The sequence below is a fragment of the Entelurus aequoreus genome, linkage group LG17 (assembly GCF_033978785.1).
Source record: "Entelurus aequoreus isolate RoL-2023_Sb linkage group LG17, RoL_Eaeq_v1.1, whole genome shotgun sequence".
Classification (NCBI taxonomy): domain Eukaryota; kingdom Metazoa; phylum Chordata; class Actinopteri; order Syngnathiformes; family Syngnathidae; genus Entelurus; species Entelurus aequoreus.
The window spans coordinates 25,059,850-25,081,345 of NC_084747.1; the positions used below are offsets into that span (position 1 = coordinate 25,059,850).

The 21,496-nt window shown below is 36.4% G+C and overlaps 1 protein-coding gene across 1 annotated transcript in view; it reads right to left on the minus strand.

Moving 5' to 3' along the window:
• The window catches only part of cemip2 (cell migration inducing hyaluronidase 2), a 138,507-nt gene that overhangs the window by 107,244 nt on the left and 9,767 nt on the right, over window positions 1-21,496 (minus strand). Inside the window, exons 2-3 of the mRNA XM_062025372.1 lie at window positions 6,570-6,937; window positions 6,335-6,475 (exon numbers count right to left, since the gene is read on the minus strand). Of these exons, the coding sequence (XP_061881356.1) occupies window positions 6,335-6,475; window positions 6,570-6,906 (478 nt within the window). The 5' untranslated portion in view covers window positions 6,907-6,937. The remainder of the gene's footprint in view (window positions 1-6,334; window positions 6,476-6,569; window positions 6,938-21,496) is intronic.

Consider the following 21,496-nt stretch of genomic DNA (forward strand, 5'->3'; position numbering starts at 1 on the left):
TTAAAGTGTGCATTTTTTATTATTAAATAGTGACTTTTGTCGAGGCTCAAACCAATTATTCATGTTTACATTGTTTCTTATGGGGAAATCTGTTTCACTATACCGGGGGCTCCCTGGAGGTTTTTAAAAAATGTATGAAAATGAAAAAAGATGAGGGAAAAATATGTTTTCATACAGTTTTTGTAGGAGGACAAACATGACACAAACTTTCCTAATTGTTAGAAATCCCACTGTTTGTATTAGACATGCTTCACTGAAGACAGTATTTGGCGAGCACCATTTTGTCCTACTAATTTCGGCAGTCCTGGAACACATACAACTTTCTCCGACGTTGCCACAGAAAGACGTGTTTTATGCCACTCCTCCTTTGTCTCATTTTGTCCACCAAACGTTTTATGCTGTGCGTGAACGCACAAAGGTGAGCTTTGTTGACTTGTTGGAGTGCGAATCAGGCATATTTGTTCAGTGCATGGCTGAAAGCTAATCAATGCTAACATGCTATTTAGGCTAGCTGTAAGCACATATTGCATCATTATGCCTCGTTTGTAGGTATATTTGAGCTCATTTAATGTCCTTTACTTATGTCGTCTGTGTATTTAATTTATATTTGCATGTCTCATGACACATTTATAGGGACGGCGTGGCGAAGTTGGTAGAGTGGCCGTGCCAGCAATCGGAAGGCTGCTGGTTACTGGGGTTCAATCCCCACCTTCTACCATCCTAGTCACGTCTGTTGTGTCCTTGGGCAAGACACTTCACCCTTGCTCCTGATGGCTGCTGGTTAGTGCCTTGCATAGCAGCTCCTGCCATCAGTGTGTGAATGTGTGTGTGAATGGGTGAATGTGGAAATACTGTCAAAGCGCTTTGAGTACCTTGAAGGTAGAAAAGCGCTATACAAGTATAACCCATTTCTTTATCATTTATCATTTATTATCTGTAATTTATGATAGTTGTTTGTGTGTCATGTTGTTCCAGACCACAGCAAACGTTACCCAGCTTGCAAAGGTTGTATTAAATCTATTAGAAGAAGACAGCCAGCCGTTTCCTTTAACTTGGACACACACATCTATACCTTTGGCCATTCTAAGCCAGTCATTTCCAGGAGTTATCGCACCCTCTGAGAAGTTTTACTAATGTTTTCCAATTTGATTGATTTATTGGTTTAGACTTTTATTAGTACATTGCACAGTACAGTGCATATTCCGTACAATTGACCACTAAATGGTAACACCCGAATAAGTTTTTCAACTTGTTTAAGTCGGGGTCCACGTTAATCAATTCATGGTAAATGTTGTAAAAATGTGTAGAATAAATATTACATTTCAACATTTCTGTCAACAAATGTTTGCATCATCCTGCAACACATAGTCATTTTGATAGTAGGCTAATATAGCTAATATAGACAGTTACATCATGTGTTGCCTTCATTATAACACACAAGTCAAAGCGGTTGCCTAGCAACCAAAAGCTACGGCGAGTCTATAGCGGTTTTAAAGTGCTTTCGACGACGCATAGTGATATAAGTTGACAGGCTGACACCTCAAATTGATCTCTGAACGGCGGAAGGTACGAAATTGTTGAAACAAACAAGTTAAAAGTCCCGCAAGTCACTAAAGAAGCAACTGCCGTTCAAAACACAAGAGGCACTGACGTCAGCGACCCGCCGCGATGCCAAAGCTAAAAGAACTGAAATCCCGAAACGTTCGGTGTCAGCTGACCAAGGACACAAGGTGGAACAAGATTTGAGGTTGGACACAGGACATGATGGGAATCAAGACGGGATACTACAAAAACTAATCCATGACTTTGGAAAAGTGGAAAAAGCAATGAGAGAATTTAAAGAAGAAATAAAAGAAGAAATGAAAGAAGATCTGAGAAAAGCAACAACAGAATACAAACAAGATCTGAAAAGTCTGCAGGAAAATATAGAAAGTCTGCAAACTCAGAATAACAACATAAAGGACTTCTATGAAATGCGCCAACAAATGAGGACCCTTCAAGAAGACAACAACATGCTGTGGAATATCATAGATGAAATGGATCAGGATAAACGAATGAATGATATAAAAAAATCTGTCGATGGTAACAACGTGGATATGTCACTTGTTAAAGAAGTGATGGATTGTGTCTTGAAGCCGTTTACTTATACCTGTATATGTAATAAATCTTTATCAACTGGAAATTTTCCTGACAAAATGAAAATTGCTAAAGTTATTCCGATTTATAAAAATTGTGATAAACATATGGTCTCAAATTATAGACCGGTGTCTCTACTACCTCAATCCGCAAAAATTCTTGAGAAATTATTTGTAAATAGACTTGATAAGTTCATTGACAAACTTGAGCTACTGAATGACCATCAGTACGGGTTCAGGAGTAATCGATCGACATCCCGAGTGGCGATGGACTTTGTAGAAAACATAGCTACAGCAATAGAAAAAAAGAAACACACCGTTGGAGTATTTATTGACTTATGTAAAGCTTTTGACACAATCGATCATTCCTTACTTCTGCAAAAATTGGAAAACTATAGTATAAGAGGTGTTTCACAACAGTGGTTAAGTAGTTATTTAAGTAATAGATCTCAATATGTGGAAATTAATAAGACTAAATCACAGCCAAGAAGAGTAACTTGTGGGGTTCCACCAGGCTCGGTATTGGGACTTAAGTTATTTATACTTTATTTAAATGATATTTGTTCAGTATCTAATCAATTTAAATGTATTATGTTTGCAGATGATACAAATGTATATTGTTTAGGAGAAGACTTGAAGGAAGTGTTGAGGATAATAGAGGTTGAGTTGTTTCAGCTAAAAAATTGTTTGATATTAATAAGTTATCATTAAATGATAAGAAAACTACATTTATGGTGTTTAGTGGTGCAAGGACAAATTGTGAAGCAACATTAAAATTAAATCTTATGGAAATTGATAGAATATATAAAACTAAATTCTTGGGAATAATAACTGATCATAAATTATGTTGGAAACCGCATATTGAATATATAAAGGGAAAAATATCCAAATCCATTGCTATGGATGTATGCTATGTTCCACCTCCCAGGGGGTGGAACAAGGGGATGGGTCAAATGCAGAGAGTAATTTCACCACACCTAGTGTGTGTGTGACTATCAGTGGTACTTTAACTTTATTCTTTATAAAGTAAAACACATGCTAAATAAGACATGTCTGCAAATGTTATATTATTATTTTATTTTTCCATATTTAACATATTGTGTTGAAGTTTGGGGAAATGTTTATAAAACAAACATAAACCCAATAATTAAACTTCAAAAAAGGGTAATTAGAATAATACACAACGCATGCTACTATGAACATACCAATCTATTATTTATAAGAGTTATAAGTTATAAGAGGATGATTGCTTTCAAAATTGAGCTAGAAAAGCAAAATTGGGACAATGTGTACAATGAAAATGAGGTTGATGAAGCATATGAACATTTCTTAAACAAGTTCATAATACTTTATGACAAACGTTGTCCATGGATACAACTCTGTAGAAAGCAGAGAAATAATAATCAACCATGGATGACAAAAGGATTAAAAAATGCATGTAATAAGAAGAATATATTATATAGAAAATTTATAGCACAAATAACTACAGAGGCAGAAAATAAGTACAAAAAGTATAAAAACAAGCTAACTAACATACTACGAACATGTAGAAAATAATATTACAGTCAATAATTAGACAGGAACAAAAACAATATGAGAGCAACATAGGGAATCCTCAATAGCATTATTAAAAATGGCACTAAGAGGGATTAACCCCAATACTTCTTAGACGGAAACAAAAATAATGACAACATAAAGGAAGTAGTTGAACGCTTCAATAATTACTTTGAAAATATTGGATCGAAATTGGAAGAAAGGATTCCAGACCCAGTTTCAATTGATGACTATAATGATACCATAGAGAGAAATCCCAACTCCATGTTCCTCAGTAATGTGACACAGGAGGAAATAGTTAAAATCGTGAAAAAATGCAAATCTAAGACTTCAACTGATTGTAATGGAATTTATATGGAAATGATAAAAAAAAGGTTATTGAAGAGATCTCAGGACCATTAATGTATATTAGTAACCTATCATTTCAAACAGGTACATTCCCAAACAAAATGAAAATGGCTAAAGTTGCACCAATTTATAAAACTGGAGACAAACACCAATTTACAAATTATGGACTTGTTTCTTTACTTCCACAATTTTCTAAAATCATTGAAAAACTGTTCAATAACAGATTAGAGAGTTTCACAAACAAAAATAGAATACTCGATGAAAACCAATATGGATACAGAGCTAATGTTTCAACTTCGATGGCTTTAATTGAAATTACAGAAGAAATTACCAATGCAATAGATAGTAAAAAATGTGCGGCAGCAGTGTTGATAGATCTAACTAAAGCATTTGACACAATTAATCACAATATTTTAATCAAAAAACTAGAACGATGGCATCAGAGGGTTGGTCTTAAACTGGATTAGAAATGATTTAACGAACAGGAAGCAATACGTGAAGCTAGGCGAACACACATCTACAACGCTAAATATATCCTGTGGTGTACCTCAGGGATCAATACTAGGACCAAAAGTATTCAATCTCTATATAAATGACATTTGTAAAGTTACAAAAGATTTAAAGTTAGTATTATTTGCAGATGATACAACAGTGTTTCTTCAGGACAGAACACACAGAAGCTAATACAAATAACAGAAGAAATGAACAAATTAAAAAGATGGTTTGACAAAAACAGACTATCTTTGAATCTCAGTAAAACTAAAATAATGCTATTTGGTAACAGTAGAAGAGAAAGTCAAACACAAATACAAATAGAGGGAATAGAAATTGAAAGAGTAAATGAAACCAAATTTCTAGGTATACCGGTAATGATTGATGATATATTGAACTGGAAATCTCATGTAAAAAATATACAACATAAAGTAGCAAGAAACACGTCAATAATGAATAAAGCAAAACATGTTCTAGACCTAAAATCACTCCGTATTCTCTACTGCTCGCTAGTGTTACCATATCTGAGTTATTGTGTAGAAATATGGGGAAATAACTACAAAAGTACACATCATTCATCAACGGTGTTACAAAAAAGATCAGTTAGAATAATACATAATGTTAGATATAGAGAACATATAAACCCCTTATTTATTGAATCAAAAATACTGAAATTCCATGACATAGTGAATTTGCAAACAGCTAAAATTATACACAAAGCAAACTATAATCTGCTACCCAAGAATATACAACAGTTCTTCCCAAAAAAAAGAGGAGAAATATAATCTTAGAGAAAAATGTATGTATGCACGTACAACACTTAAGACTTTAAGTATATCTGTATGTGGAATTAAATTATGGAATGGATTAAGCAAAGAAATCAAACCATGTACTAATATGATCCATTTCAAGAAACTCTTCAAACTTAAAGTGTTTACAAAGTACAAAGAAGAAGAACAATGATAAACATTCTGAATTTATTTAATCCATCCATCCGTTCATTTTCAAAATAATCTTACTCATCTCACCATATGAAATGTAACTTACTTCACCGAGTATTATTTATTTTTATTGTGATTACTTATGGAGTATATTGTGAATAAATTGAGAACAGGAAGTGGACAAAAGTTTTAGCAACTGTTATGTGAAAGAAAAGGGGTAGGATTAAATAAGCTCTGCTTCTTCCTCTTCCTTTTCAAACATTTTGAGTAGAGAAACTGGAAATTGTGATGTATCATGTTGTATGCTTGCATGTTCCAAATAAACTCAAACTCAACTCAACTTATATAAGACTTTTAAAGTCATTTTGATAGTAGGCTGATATAGCTAATATAGACACTTATATCATGTGTTGCCTTCATTATAACACTTATATAAGACTTTTAAAGTCTTTTTGATAGTAGGCTAATATAGCTAATAGAGACACTTACATCACGTGTTGCCTTTATTATAACACGTATATAAGACTTTTAAAGTAATTTTGATAGTAAGCTAATATTGACACTTACATCAAGTGTTGCCTTCATTATAAGACTTAAATAAGGCTTTTCATTTTTTTGCGGCTCCAGACACATTATATTTTGTATTTTTGCGCTTTCAACTGTTTGAGTTGCCGACCCCTGCACCATAAGAACGTTTCGGTTGGTGAACCATGTTCAAGAACCAATTCAGTTTGTGAAATCGAGGTTCCACTGTATTACGAGAATCGATTCTGACTCAAATAGTCGCCCTAAGAATCGGAATCAAATTGAATTGCGAGTTGCCTGAAGATTCCCACCACTACCAACGATGACTTCACGGCTTACCTCCTGATTGGATGGTGAGTGAACGGAAAGTCGCTGAAGACTCCAGTCGAAATAAATCTCCCCTCCTGACAACAACCGCCGTTTGTGGTTGTTGGCCCGGGTTCCAGTCGCTCAAAGAAGGGTTGTGGTCAGGGCAATTCTCTATTAAAAAAAAAAAAAAAATTAAAATAAGAGCGCATTCAGCATCTGTACAACACCTGTGCTACTAAATTAAGAGCTACTACGCAACACTCACCATTTAAAATGTCCCCGCTGGTGAGACTAAGGACGAGTATGAGGGTCAACAGGAAGGCACCCATAGATACCCCTAAGCAGATGAGTGTGTTTTTTCTCTGCTGCAGGCTCTGAGCATGCTCTCTGTCCTGGTTGCCATCTGTAAGGCTGAAAGTGGCCTGTCTCTGCGGCACCAGGCCCTGAGGTTTGATCGGTGGCGGCGGTGGCGGAGCTTTGGCCGGTGGCGGTGATCGGACCGGAGCCACCCGCCCGGGAACATAACCCGGAGGCCGCGGGTGGTGTCCTTGGGGGGGCGCCGCAAAGACGGGGAAGCGGCTCGGACCATCACTTGTCGGCATGATATTTACGTCTGCTGACGCCCGCTGCTATCTGAAAGGAAACCAAAACCGAGAGGCGGCGAGCAAAAGTCAGAAAAACAATAACATCCTTTCGACAACAGGGCACGGGTCGAGCCACTGAGGAGGGAAAACGTTAGAAAAATATGGAATGTTTTTGCAACTGTTGCATGCAAAGGACGAATAATTTCAGTCAGATTTGTGTTTTTATTCACGGCAATGCTGAATTAATCAATGTTATTCAAACATGCAAGTCAGAAATACGGCTGAAAACTGTATCACAATATAAGTGTTTTACATCTCTCAATATATAGATACATATTGATTTTTTTATGACCCATGGAAAATTAGGAGCAGAAGAAAAATATATTAAATTAAAAAAATTAAAAATGTTTTATTGAAATGTAACCTTCCTCTGATTATAATCCCCTCAGCTATCAAGGCAGAAAGGAAAAGTCAACACAAGCATGGAAAACACTCAATGTCAACAAAAGAGTAAAATCACATTGAACACTTAACAATACGCTCTTAAAATGAAGGAATATGTAAGAAATGCTTCATAAAGTGTAAGAAAATAGTGCAAAGTGTGAAAATGTAAACATAGAGGAACCTGAGAAGAACTATTTTCCGCAGGTTTCGTGCCAGGAAGTTACAGCTGTGCTCTAAAGCAGTGGTTCTCAACCTTTTTTCAGTGATGTACCCCCTGTGAACATTTTTTTAATTCAAGTACCCCCTAATCATAACAAAGCATTTTTGGTTGATAAAAAGAGATAAAGAAGTAAAATATAGCACTATGTCATCAATTTCGGATTTATTAAATTGTATAACAGTGCAAAATATTGCTCATTTGTTGTGGTCTTTCTTGAACTATTTGGAAAAAAAGATATAAAAATAACTAAAAACTTATTGAAAAATAAACAAGTGATTCAATTATAAATAAATATTTCTACACATAGAAGTAATCATCAACTTAAAGTGCCCTCTTTGGGGATTGTAATAGAGATCCATCTGGATTCATGAACTTAATTCTAAACATTTCTTCACAAAAAAAGAAATCTTTTACATCAATATTTATGGAACATGTCCACAAAAAATCTAGCTGTCAACACTGAATATTGCATTGTTGCACTTCTTTTCACAGTTCTTTTTGACAATCTGATGTACCCCTTGGCATACCTTCAAGTACCCCCAGGGGTACGCGTACCCCCATTTGAGAACCACTGCTCTAAAGGGTGAGGTGGTGTGGTATTAGCGGTCTTGGTGGGGACGAGCACCTTGCATCATTTACAGACCACATTGGTCCCTTTGAAAAAATACAAAAAAGTGTCATGCTCTCCAGGTAGGCCTGGGTGATATGGCCTCAGAATAAAGTCTCTGGTATTTTCACAAAAAGTTTAATTTACAAATATTTTTTTCAGATTTAAAAAATAAAATAAAAAAAAATAAAAAAGGAAGATGTAAGAAAGTCTTAATAAAGTGTAAGAAAAAAAGTGCAAAGTGTGAAAAACTAAACAGAGAAACCTGAGAAGAACTATTTTCTGCAGGTTTCGTGCCAGGAAGTTACAGCTGTGCTCTAAAGGGTGAGCACAGCTGTAAGGCGGTGTGGTCTTTGGTCTGACTACGGTCCATTTTGAAAAAAATCCAAAAAACTGCCATACTGTCCAGGTGACTTTTCAAGTTTTATCTATAATTTCTTCGCTCTCTGAAGCACTTAGAGGTGGGGGAAATAATCAACTTTTTGATGCATCGCAATTCGGACATGGGCGTGAAATCGATTAGTAAATGTCAATAATCTATAATTTATTGTTTGTAAATTAAGTAATGCAGAGAGATCTAAAATGTGGCTGACCTCACCAAGAGATCCGACCAGCTCCTTGATTATAGAGCACGTACAGCTGTGGTCAAAAGTTTACATACACTTATAAAGAACATAACGTCATGGCTGTCTTGAGTGTCCAATAATTTCTACAACGTTTATTTTTTTGTGATAGAGTGATTGGAGCACATACTTGTTGGTCACAAAAACATTCATGAAGTTTGGTTCTTTTATGAATTTATTATGGGTCTACTGAAAAGGTGACCAAATCTGCTGGGTCAAAAGTATACACACAGCAATGTTAATATTTGGTTACATGTCCCTTGGCAAGTTTCACTGCAGTAAGGCGCTTTTGGTAGCCATCCACAAGCTTCTGGCAAGCTTCTGGTTGAATTTTTGACCACTACTCTTGACAAAATTGGTGCAGTTCAGCTAAATATTTGGGTGTTCCAACAGGACAATGATTGATTGATTGATTGAAACTTTTATTAGTAGATTGCACAGTACAGTACATATTCTGTACAATTGACCACTAAATGGTAACACCCGAATAAGTTTTTCAACTTGTTTAAGTCGGGGTCCACGTAAATCAATTCATGGTACAAATATATACTATCAGCATAATACTGTCATCACAAGAGTTAATCATCAGAGTATATACATTGAATTATTTACATTATGTACAATATTTACAATCCGGGGGGTGGGATGAGGAGGGTTTGGTTGATAACAGCACTTTAGTCATCAACAATTGCGTCATCAGAGAAATGGACATTGAAACAGTGTAGGTCTGACTTGGTAGGATATGTACAGCGAGCAGAGAACATAGTGAGTTCAGAAAGCAAAAGAACAAGTATATACATTTGATTATTTTCATTTGGTTATTTACAATCCGGGGAGGGTGTTAGTCAAGGGTTGAAGTTGACTGGAGGTGTTCTTTTAGTGCAGTTTTGAAGGAGGATAGAGATGCCTTTTCTTTTACACCTGTTGGGAGTGCATTCCATATGGATGTGGCATAGAAGGAGAATGAGTTAAGACCTTTGTTAGATCGGAATCTGGGTTTAACGTGGTTAGTGGAGCTCCCCCTGGTGTCGTGGTTATGGCGGTCATTTACGTTATGGAAGTAGTTTGACATGCACTCCGGTATCAGGGAGGTGTAGCGGATTTTATAGACTAGGCTCAGTGCAAGTTGTTTTACTCTGTCATCCGCCCTGAGCCAGCCCACTTTGGAAAGGTGGTTTGGAGTGAGGTGTGATCTGGGGTGGAGGTCTAAAAGTAACCTGACTAGCTTGTTCTGGGATGTTTGGAGTCTAGATTTGAGGGTTTTGGAGGTGCTAGGGTACCAGGAGGTACCCTAGCACCCCAAACACACATCAAAAGTAGTAAAGGAATGGCTAAATCAGGCTAGTATTAAGGTTTTAGAATGGCCTTCCCAAAGTCCTGACTTAAACGTGTGGACAATGCTGAAGAAACAAGTCCATGTCAGAAAACCAAAAAATTTAGCTGAACTTCACCAATTTTGTCAAGAGGAGTGGTCAAAAAATCAACCAGAAGCTTGTGGGTGGCTACCAAAAGTGCCTTATTGCAGTAAAACTTGCCAAGCAAATGTAAGCAAATATTAACATTGCTGTATGTATACTTTTGACCCAGCCGATTTGGTCACATTTTCAGTAGACCCGTAATAAATTCATAAAAGAACCAAACTTCATGAATGTTTTTTGTGACCAACAAGTATGTGCTCCAATCACTCTATCACGAAAAAATAGGAGTTGTAGAAATTATTGGAAACTCAACACAGCCATGACATTATGTTCTTTACAAGTGTATGTAAACTTTTGACCACGACTGTATGTTCTCGTTTTAAACAAATGTCCATGAATTTCATTACTGTGATGTTAATTAATTCAACATTTCTTATTACAAATGCACTGGTTTTCAAAGTTGCAAGTAAAAAAACGTTTATTTAGTGAAACGAAAAGAAATGTAAAACTGCATCAATAATCGATTTTTAATTCAATCGTAGCTTCTGAATCGTAAGGTGCCCAAACATTGTCACCTCTCGCTGCACTCATTTTTACGTTCTCTTCTCACGCAGTGCAAAGAATAGGGGTAGGATTGTATAAGCTTTGCTTCTTCCTACTCCTTTTCGGACAGGTTGTAAAGAGGAATGATATGAAATGATGTGATGTATCCTATTGTGTGTTAATGTTCGAAAGAAATTCAACAAGATGACGCAACCAAACTTGCTAGTTAATACTGATACCTAATTGACTGATCAGTGATCACTTCCTGCGTTGCTCGGTTATTCGGTTTTATCAAACACATTTTTTATTGATATTGATTACGTGTCTATCGCAATATTCATTGATACGGTTTTAACACACACAATGTTAAAGTATGAGGAGGCAACGGGGTGAGTGCCAAAGACGTCAGACTAAAAAGGTCAAAGGGAAGGAAAAAAAAACACTAAAAGGTCTCATAAACCTCACCAGAGACCACAGGAGCCTTTCAACAAAAAGTCTCTACCCTTTTAATAATCCTCATAAATGGTGTTTGATTAACTATAAATGCACCTTTGGGGCGGTATAGCTCGGTTGGTAGAGCGGCCGTGCCAGCAACTTGAGGGTTTCAGGTTCGATCCCCGCTTCCGCCATCCTAGTCACTGCCGTTGTGTCCTTGGGCAAGACCCTTTACCCACCTGCTCCCAGTGCCACCCACACTGGTTTAAATGTAACTTAGATATTGGGTTTCACTATGCTGCTCCCCAAGGGGATGGGACAAATGCAGAGGACAAATTTCACCACATCTAGTGTGTGTGTGACAATCATTGGTACTTTAATCTTTAAAGCGCTTTGAGTCCCTAGAGAAAAGCGCTATATAAATATAATTCACTTCACACACTTCACTTCCCCTTGCTCACTCCCTGCTGACTATTTATGTCCAAAGTCTGAAAGATCGCAGCGAATATTAGATCCCAGCATTCCTAGAACGGTTTATAATTACAGTAGAGAAGTGGAGATGAGGAAAGTAGCACCAAGTAGGCAATAAGCACACATGTACATATACAAACACACGTAGTAAGCACACATGTACATATAAAAACATGCATAATAAGCACACATGTACATGTAAAAACATGCATAATAAGCACACATGTACATATAAAAACATGCATAATAAGCACACATGTACATATAAAAACATGCATAATAAGCACACATGTACATATAAAAACATGCATGATATAAAAACATGCATAATAAGCACACATGTACATATAAAACATGCACAATAAGCACACATGTACATGTAAAAAATACATAAACACACATGTATATGTAAAAACATACATGTACATGTAAATACATACATAGTAAGCACAAACGTACATGTAAAAACATACATAATAAGCACACATGTACATATAAAAACAAACATAATAAGCACACATGTACTGTACATGTAAAAACATGCATAATAAGCACACATGTACATATAAAAACATACATGATAAGCACACATGTACATGTAAAAACATACATAGTAAGCACACATGTACATATAAAAACATACATAATAAGCACACATGTACATGTAAAAACATACATAATAAGCACACATGTACATATAAAAACATACATAATAAGCACACATGTATATATAAAAACATACATAATGGCCCTACAATGCATTTGAAACCGAAGTAGAGGAAATGACGCTGCAAGAAAAAAAGGCTTTATCAGCACTTTTCTTTGACCCAAGCACCTTCCAGCTACAGCACTGTACTGTAGTGACCCTCTCAACATATTGCTGAATAAACCTCATGACTTTAAAAGTGTAAAAACAATACCGCCAATAATCACGCATAATGTGCAAGAGCTACACATTTTTTTATTTTCTTTGGTGGTTTTTTTGCACACTCGTATTCTTGGTGATCTGCATCAATTTAATAACGTGTCATTCAGGAATGAAAATACATTTCTGTCAATATGCATCACAAGAAAAGCAGTAATATGAAAACAATGGATATATGTTGATAGTCCAACTCACACTGACTGGTATACACAAGCTAAGGAGATGATATCAGTACAAGAAACTGCATTCAGTTCCGATAATAATGAGTCATATATTGCAATATGGGATTCATTTTAAATAAGTTTAAAGTATTAAACAAACCTAAAATATGACTTATTTTTATCCTTGTGGTAAATATTGGACACAATGTGTTGTCAAGTCTATGAGAAGCGATGCAAATGTAAGCCACTGTGACAATATTGTTCTTTTTTTATTATTATTATTAATGGCTTTAACAATAATATGTTCATTGTTTACTTGTAGTTTTTTATGTTTTTAATCACTGTTATGTTGGAATTCTTATTAAAATTGATACTGTTGTTGATATTATTTATTTTTGTTAGACTCTTTTGGATTTTTTGGGTCATGTTTGTGTCTTCTCAATTGCTCTGTTGATTGCTATTCGCAGAGTTGCTGGGATGGTTGGTTTGGAATTGTATTATGCGTAGGTGTTTTTTGGACTGATTATAATATTTAAAAAACTGGAAAAAAAATCTGCTTCCAGAAGTACACAGACTCACATTTTCTTGAATTTTACCCGAAGGTTTACTGGCCCCCAGATAACTTCTGTTGCGAAATCATGCTACACGCTGTAATTTAGGTTCGCAGATATTCATTATTTTAGTAATCGAGTAATCTATCAATTCAGTGATTCTCAAACTGTGGTACGTGTACCACTATTGGTACGGCAATTAATTATTCAAACTAGGGCTGGGCGATATGGCCTTTTATTAATATCTCGTTATTTTTAGGCCATGTCACGATACACGATATATTTTGCCTTAGCCTTGAATGAATACCTGATGCATATAATCACAGCAGTATGATGATTCTATGTGTCTACATTAAAACATTCTTGTTCATACTGCATTAAAATATGCTCATTTTAAACTTTCATGCAGAGAGGGAAACCACAACTAAGTCAATTTACCAAAACTGTATTTATTAAGTAGCGGCACAAACATTCATGTCATTTCCAAAACAGAAAGTGCAAGATTGTCAGAGACATTTTAAAACAAGCAATTGGTGCACTTTTGTGCATGATGTCACTAAGATGACTTATCAAAACAACACTAAATTGAAGTGTGCGTTTTATACAGAATGCCACTACAATAGTTTAAAACTAATAAAGAACACTTTTGTGCATGATGTCACACAAGATATTTCAATAACTGTCAAATAAAAATTAGCTGCATAATAGGAAATCAAATAGTGTATGTCCTTCGCTATGTGGTAGGTTCCTGCGGACGTTATCTCCTTCTGTGGTTGACTAGTTTTTCCATACGGTGTTGATGTGGAAATGGTTGCTTGGGCATTTTGTGGGTGTGGCACCGGCCGAGATGTTGACATGAGGAGTTTCAAGAACTCATTCTCTAGCGGGGGACTTTTCAAATGATGCTACATTAGCAGTGCTGCTACTTTTTGTAGCAACGCTTTGCCTCATACTTCACATATTACGGTTGTCTGTTCAACATATTTTCGCTTGAAGCCAAACCACCGCCAGACGATGGACCCCGTGCTGTTTTTCTTGGAAATGAATTCTTCCTCAATTTGTTACCAGATTCGCACCTTCTTTCTCTCGTACTACCACTCGCACCGCATCGTTAGCACCACAGCTAATGTTACCCGTGTCGCTACCTCTCCGTGTCGCTACCTCTCTGCTCCGTCATGTGCAACGTCATGTTGCACGCGCGACAGTATGTGACGTATGTAAGAAGGTGCACTCGTTTTATGTCTCAGTGAGAAGGAGAGACGACAAAGAGTGAGAAACGCCTGAAGTGTAATGCCCGCAACTAAAAGCAACTGCGTGAGAACACATACTCGAGTATCACGATATAGTCATTTTCTATATCGCACAGAGACAAACCCGCGATATATCGAGTATATTCGATATATCGCCCAGCCCTAATTCAAACACAGTGTTCAAACTGTGTTTAACAATACAGCAGCCTAAAATATTAAATACACTTGTTTTTAATATGTTAATGAAAACTACATCTAAGATGCACGTTAGGCAAACAGCTGGTGCGTAATAAGTGCAATACTTACAGTATTCACACTTGGTAGGGCGCAACAGACAGTAAATACTAAACGTTCATATCGAAGTTTGCTTTTTTAATTAATGTGTGTGTTCGACGAGCGATACAATAGTAGTAATGATAACCGCTCTAACTGCATTTAGATACGGGCGGACTGACTGCCGCTAGCTTTCTAGCTATCTTAAATGCTACCATGTAAACAACGGACATTAACGTCTTTCCCCATTGCGGAACATCGTTCCCCAATCTGAACTTGTAAAAACACATTACTGTTTAAACAAGTGAGCTACAGTGTTCACATTTAACGTGAAGAATGTGCTGTTTTTGCACAACGTGATCGATGAACTCGACAAGTTGAGACAGACCCCGTTCAACAGGAGAACACACGTGACGTCACATAAACCGGAAGTGAAAGAACGGATCACCCTTTACAAATTTAATATAAAAGATAAACATATTTAAACACACAAATAAAAATAATATGGCTTTCATGAAGCCAGAACTTAAAGTTTCCTCTGCCAAGAATGTATATTGTGGCTATTTAACTTAGTTATGAAAAAAATACAACTTGGTTAAAATATTTTAGAGTGTGTATAAGTACTTTTTGAGCACATTCAACAATACCACGATAATGATAACAGTGATCAATTTGATGATTTTTTTTAGCCATTTTGTTTATTGTTTTGGTTGTGTATATTTGACGGTCCTTCACCCCCTCCGTAACAGAGACCAAATGTATTTTATTCATTTTGGTTGTGCTATTTATTCAAGTGCAAAATCTTGCTTACAAACAGTATATTTTATTTGTTATTTTTATTTAACTTGGTATTTAAGTTTACATTTCAATGACAATGTTAAAATATATGAGAAACAGAAGTCTATTGCATTTTTTAAAGGATATACTTCCATTATTACTCTGTATTGTCATTACATCAGTGGTTAACTTGGTCTCAACAAACTAATGGCAATCATATCGTTTATCAGTAATAATTAGTTGGTCAATATATCATCGAGCAAAATTTGTTGCCGGCCCAGGTCTATCAATTAGTTGGTTCGATTAATCGAGTAATCCAACTCAACACACTTAATGGAAGTTCTTTTCAAATAGTGGGGGCCCTCTGCCAGGCGACATGCTTTATCATACATCAAACCCCGCTTCAAAAAGCTGCGCAATACAAAACGTGATCACATTGTCACCATTAATCCTGACTTCCTCATTTTGTTTAAACTTTTTATTTTTTTTAATCGGTACGAATTGTAAAATTAAAGTATGTAAATAAAAATTTACAAAATATCTCTGTGTAAATAACTAATTTGACAACGTGTGTATCTGCGGCTTATAGTCCGGTGCGGCTAATATATGGAACATGTTGTTTTCCTCTCAAATTTACTGTGGCTGCTTTTCCGTAAAATGTGGTAATACATTTATTAGATTAATGGTAAATGGTAAATGGTTGTACTTGTATAGCGCTTTTCTACCCCTTTTTTAAGGAGCCCAAAGCACTTCGACAGTATTTCCACATTCACACACACATTCACACACTGATGGCGGGAGCTGCCATGCAAGGCGCTAACCAGGACCCATCAGGAGCAAGGGTGAAGTGTCTTGCCCAAGGACACAACGGACATGACTAGGATGGTAGAAGGTGGGGATTGAACCAGTAACCCTCAGATTGCTGGCACGGCCACTCTCCCAACTTCGCCACGCCGTCCCCTTTAGATTAATCCAGGGGTGTCAAACGTATGGACCGAGGGACGGATCAGGCCCACGAACAGGTTTTATCCGGCCCGCGGGATGAGTTTGCTAAGTATAAAAATGAACCTGAAATTTTTAAATGAAAGAAACTGCTGTTCTAAATGTGTCCACTGGATGGCGAAATAGCAATTATTTGTGTCTTTGTAGATGATGCTACATATGTACAAAATAAACCAGATGATGTTAGCACATCAGTTGAGGAAAATGAGCAAATTACATAAATAATATCCTGTAATTTGATTTTGATATAATTTTTATACCTTGATAGATTGAAAATTAACACCAATGAGTTGACTGATGAACATAATCACATAATTTATTCAGGAAGTATAAATAACGACAAATAAAGATAGAATACTATTAACTGCAACATGTAAGTGTAAAAAAAAAAAAACAACAACATTATGATTTGTACATTTTCAGAATGTGCTTGTTCTATTGTTAAACAAAGAAAACAATCTGAAGTTGTATTTATTTTAAGTTATCGTGCCATGATTTTACCAGTTACTTTGGAGTAGATTTTTCTCCATGTGGCCCCCGATCTAAAATTAGTTTGACACCCCTAGATTAATCTTTGCAGGCACACTGTAAATTAGGTCTGCAAAGATTAGTCGACATTGTCGACAATAAAATTTGTCGCTGACAATTATATTTGTTGACAGTAGTCGTGACGTCATTGGTCATGTTTTTCCAGCCTGAAATGGGTCGCTAGCAAAAACCTCGCCATTGATAATATGTAAAGTTTGAGGGTATTTCCTCTTATTCTTGTTAAAAAAATGAATACCTTGCTCATTTCGCAAAGCAGAACTTGTTTTTATGAACGTACATCTGTGTAACGCCAGCATTTAAAGCGGAGACATGATGTTGAACGTCTGAATGGAGGATGCAGACACAGCCTCGGTAAGAGCGTTAACCAGCTCGCTAACAAGAGTGAGATGAAGTTGTGTAAAAAACGACTTTAAATATTATTTTAGCCAAAGTCAGCTAGCTAAACTTGGTTAACATCAATCCAAGTACGTTTTAAAGCAGCGTCAATTTGCAATGTCGTAAAAAAAAGGCCCTTTAACAAATGCGAACAAACACACAGAGAGACTGACAGGCACAAATGAGGAAATATGAAATTAAATATACAATCTATTAAATAGCCAAAATTTTAGGAATTAATCAAACATAGAATTCTACACATTGAGTCTATCAGAGTGATAAACTGTTAATCAATAGTCAATAAACCAGTGTGCAGCTTTTTAAACATCACAAACTGATTTTCTTTTTCAGGAAGTTAGATTTTGTGTTTTGTTGTCATTGTTGCTATTTTAACTGTTTTTTTTTTTTTTAAATACATAAACAAGGTTAATTGTTTTTTTTTTAGCATGTTGTCTTTCCTTTCTTTTAAATGGACAACATTTTATTAGTCATTTTAGTTTTTGCAACAGCTGAATGAGCAGCGCAGTTACAGCATAAATAAATACCCATCAATGAATTTGTCATATTTGTTGTCCGTAAGCACACACGCCTAAAATAACGTAAACTGTATTTCGAAGTCGATGGAAAAATTAGAGCCGTTAAATATGTGTACGCTTTATTAACAGATTAGACGATGAATCGTTCAGATAATCGTTGACTAATCGACTATCAAAATAATCTTTAGTTGCAGCCCTACTGTAAATAACTACATAAAATAGATAATTTCTTACATAAAAAAATTTCAAACTGCTACTTAACAGATTATTTACACAGATTTTGGTAAGATTCACAGCAGGGGTATCAAACTCATTTTAGCTCAGGGGCCACACAGAGGAAAATCTATTCTCATGTGGGCCGGACTGTCAAAATCCTGGCATGATAACTTAAAAAATAGAGACAACTTCAGATTGTTTGCTTTGTTTAAAAATAGGCAAAGCACATTCTGAAAATGTACAAATCATAATTTATTTTTACACTTGCATATTGGGGTTAATAGTATTCTATCTGCATTTGTCGTCATTTATACTCTCTGAACAAATGTGATAATGTTCATCAGTCAAATTGAGTCTGACAGAGTTTTAAAATGTTCCCATTGGTGTTCATTTTTAATCTTTCAAAAGATGAAATGAATACAAATATAAAAATCTAATTACAGGATGTTATTAATGTAATTTACTCCCTTTCCTCAACGGATGTACTAACATAATTTGGTTTATTCTGTTCATACGTAGCATTATTTACAACAAAACTTGTAAATTTGGACTCATTTCATTTATCAGACATTAAGTTAGAAGGGGATACATATTATTTCAGCATATTTGTGTGCGTCTTGAAAATGTGTCCCCAGTCATAAATACAACACGAAATGTACAGATTATCAAAAGATTTTTGGGGGGGTTAGAAATGTCACAGATTACATTACCAACATAATCTTTGAAAATCAAAACACGAACGTAACAATCCACATTTTAGGCCCCTTCTATACTATCCAGGGTAGATCCCACCTAACCTTATCCACAAACACACAATGGTCGTTTAAGACAATCTCTGTCAGCCGACGCAACGCGACCTAGTACGCATGCGCAGAAAATGCGCACGTCATAGTCACCTCCAGTGTTGCTTTGTGTGCAAGTTCTTAAATTAAATTTTACTTATCTGAACAATATCCAGTATTGTGGTATTTCAATTAACTGGGATCCAGTGTGCTTTGGAGTCCTATTGTAGTGAATCACACCTGAGCCATCATAAATTAATCAAATCTTTAATGGACATGTGGGAAGTAAACAATGTGATAAATAACATTTTACAACAATTAATCTAGGGATCTAGATATCTGGTCAGGACACTCCTCACTCTTTTGCCTTTACCTTCATTGTCCATTAGTTTTTGGTGACTTTATATACTCTGGACCTGGACGTTTAGTCCGCGACATACATGGCGGACAATAACTGATACTGTCTGCTTTGCCAGTCCAAAAGCATTCGCCGTTTTTGGTAGACTTCCCTTGACGGCCAGGTAATACAAAGCACACGCTACCTTCTTTATGACATCCACGGGAGCTTGCGTTCTCCTTGTTTTTGAGTTTTTCGGTAAGTAGAATCACAGCTGACCTGTACATTCGAAAGTTCTCTTGCCGTCTGAGATGTGTAGCATCCAAAATAGCTGCCATCGCGCCTTTCCTTCACTTAAGGTATTTATGTGTGAGTTCCAAAAGCATGTTTACATGTAGAAGAATGAGAAACACGGGCATGTCTGATGACTCGCCTCCATCTTTCCAGTGGTTAGCTCCGGTTGTTATGAAGCTGGCTGTGGCGCCTTCTTTCTGACGTCACTTCCTGTGTGGGGCGCGGACTTTCTGACTTCACTTCCTCTCCGAACTCAGTTTGTAAACGATCAATGAGTCCATACAAAACCAAGAGCTGGAGATTCAAGAAATACACGGCGCACTTACCCGTGTCAAAAATTATCCAAGGAGGGGAACCTTAAACGATGGTTTAGTGTGGCTGAAACGATGCTTAGGCTAAATAATTATTCGTTTAAGGCTTATCCGGCGTAGTGTAGACATAGCCTCAGTCAACTATCACTAATGAGCAGCGTAAGTACGTAGTGTCCAAACACGGAAGTGTTTCCTCTATTTTAACACGGCACCTCTGAAGTCATTTGCGCTCTTCCGGCAGGGGATACAAAAAATTGCTATCGCAACAGCCAGTGGACACATTTACAACAGCAGTTTTCTTTCATTCTAAATTTTCAGCTCATTTTTATACTTAGCAATAGGGAAAACCTGTTGGCTAAGGGTGTAACGGTACGTGTATTTGTATTGAACCATTTCAGTACGGTTCGGAGGTGTACCGAACGAGTTTCCACACGAACATATTAAGTAGCCGCCTAAGCAAAAGTCTTAACAAGCTGCTCCGCTTCGTTCTGCCTCTGTCTCTGTCAGTACTCTACACAGCACCCAGCATTGCATATTCAGAGCGGTAACAGCCAATCAGCAGTGCGTATTCTGAGCGGTAACAGCCAATCAGCAGTGCGTATTCAGAGCGCATGGTGTCAGTGCTTCTGCGGTGGGGTTAGCAGATAGGTTTTTAGCAGGTAAGCATCAGGCTGCGGACTCTCCCCAAAATATAATAAACACCTCCCAGTCAACTACTAGTAACATCACTATGAGCCCGTTGACGTTCTAGAAACAAACGGCAGCTCAGCTAACTCGCAATTCTGGCTTGAGGTGAAGGTTAATTAGCTTTTAGCGTAACGTTAGTTCATTTTGCTGTGTGTGTGTGTGTGTGTTACGGACAGCAAAGCCCTGTCTGTCTGTTATTTCACTTTACCTTTTTCTGTGTTGATTGAGCTGTGTTGAAGCAGCAAAAAAGGACATTATGTTAAATGAAGAGTTTCTGTCTCTGATAGTTGATATAATAATGTAACTGCATCATTAAGCCAACATGAACTCCATGGTGTTCAGGGATGAATAGTCTCTCCTATTGCTATTGTACTATTTTTTCAGCTATAGTTACATTAATCATTAGTAATGGAGCAGCCTAGTTTTGAATGGCAGGGTCCCTGCTATTACATGTTGATAAAAATATAACATTTACATAATAAAAATCAACTACAGGCTTCCCAAATGCTGTAATAAATTAAGCATGATGAGTTGACTTGAAACTGTTTAATGTTGCACTTTTTATATGTAGAAGAAACATTTTGTCATTTTATTTAATCTGAGCAACAACTTGAGGCAGTTTAATGTTGATTAATGTGGGCAAAATTATTATAGTGTTCCCAATGTTAAAAGGATAAAGCCATTGTTTACAAATTTGGTAAATAAATAACCAAAAAATTTATATTTTGTTGTTTTCGCAAATGAACCGAACCGTGACCTCTAAACCGAGGTACGTACCGAACCGAAATGTTTGTGTACCGTTACACCCCTACTGTTGGCGC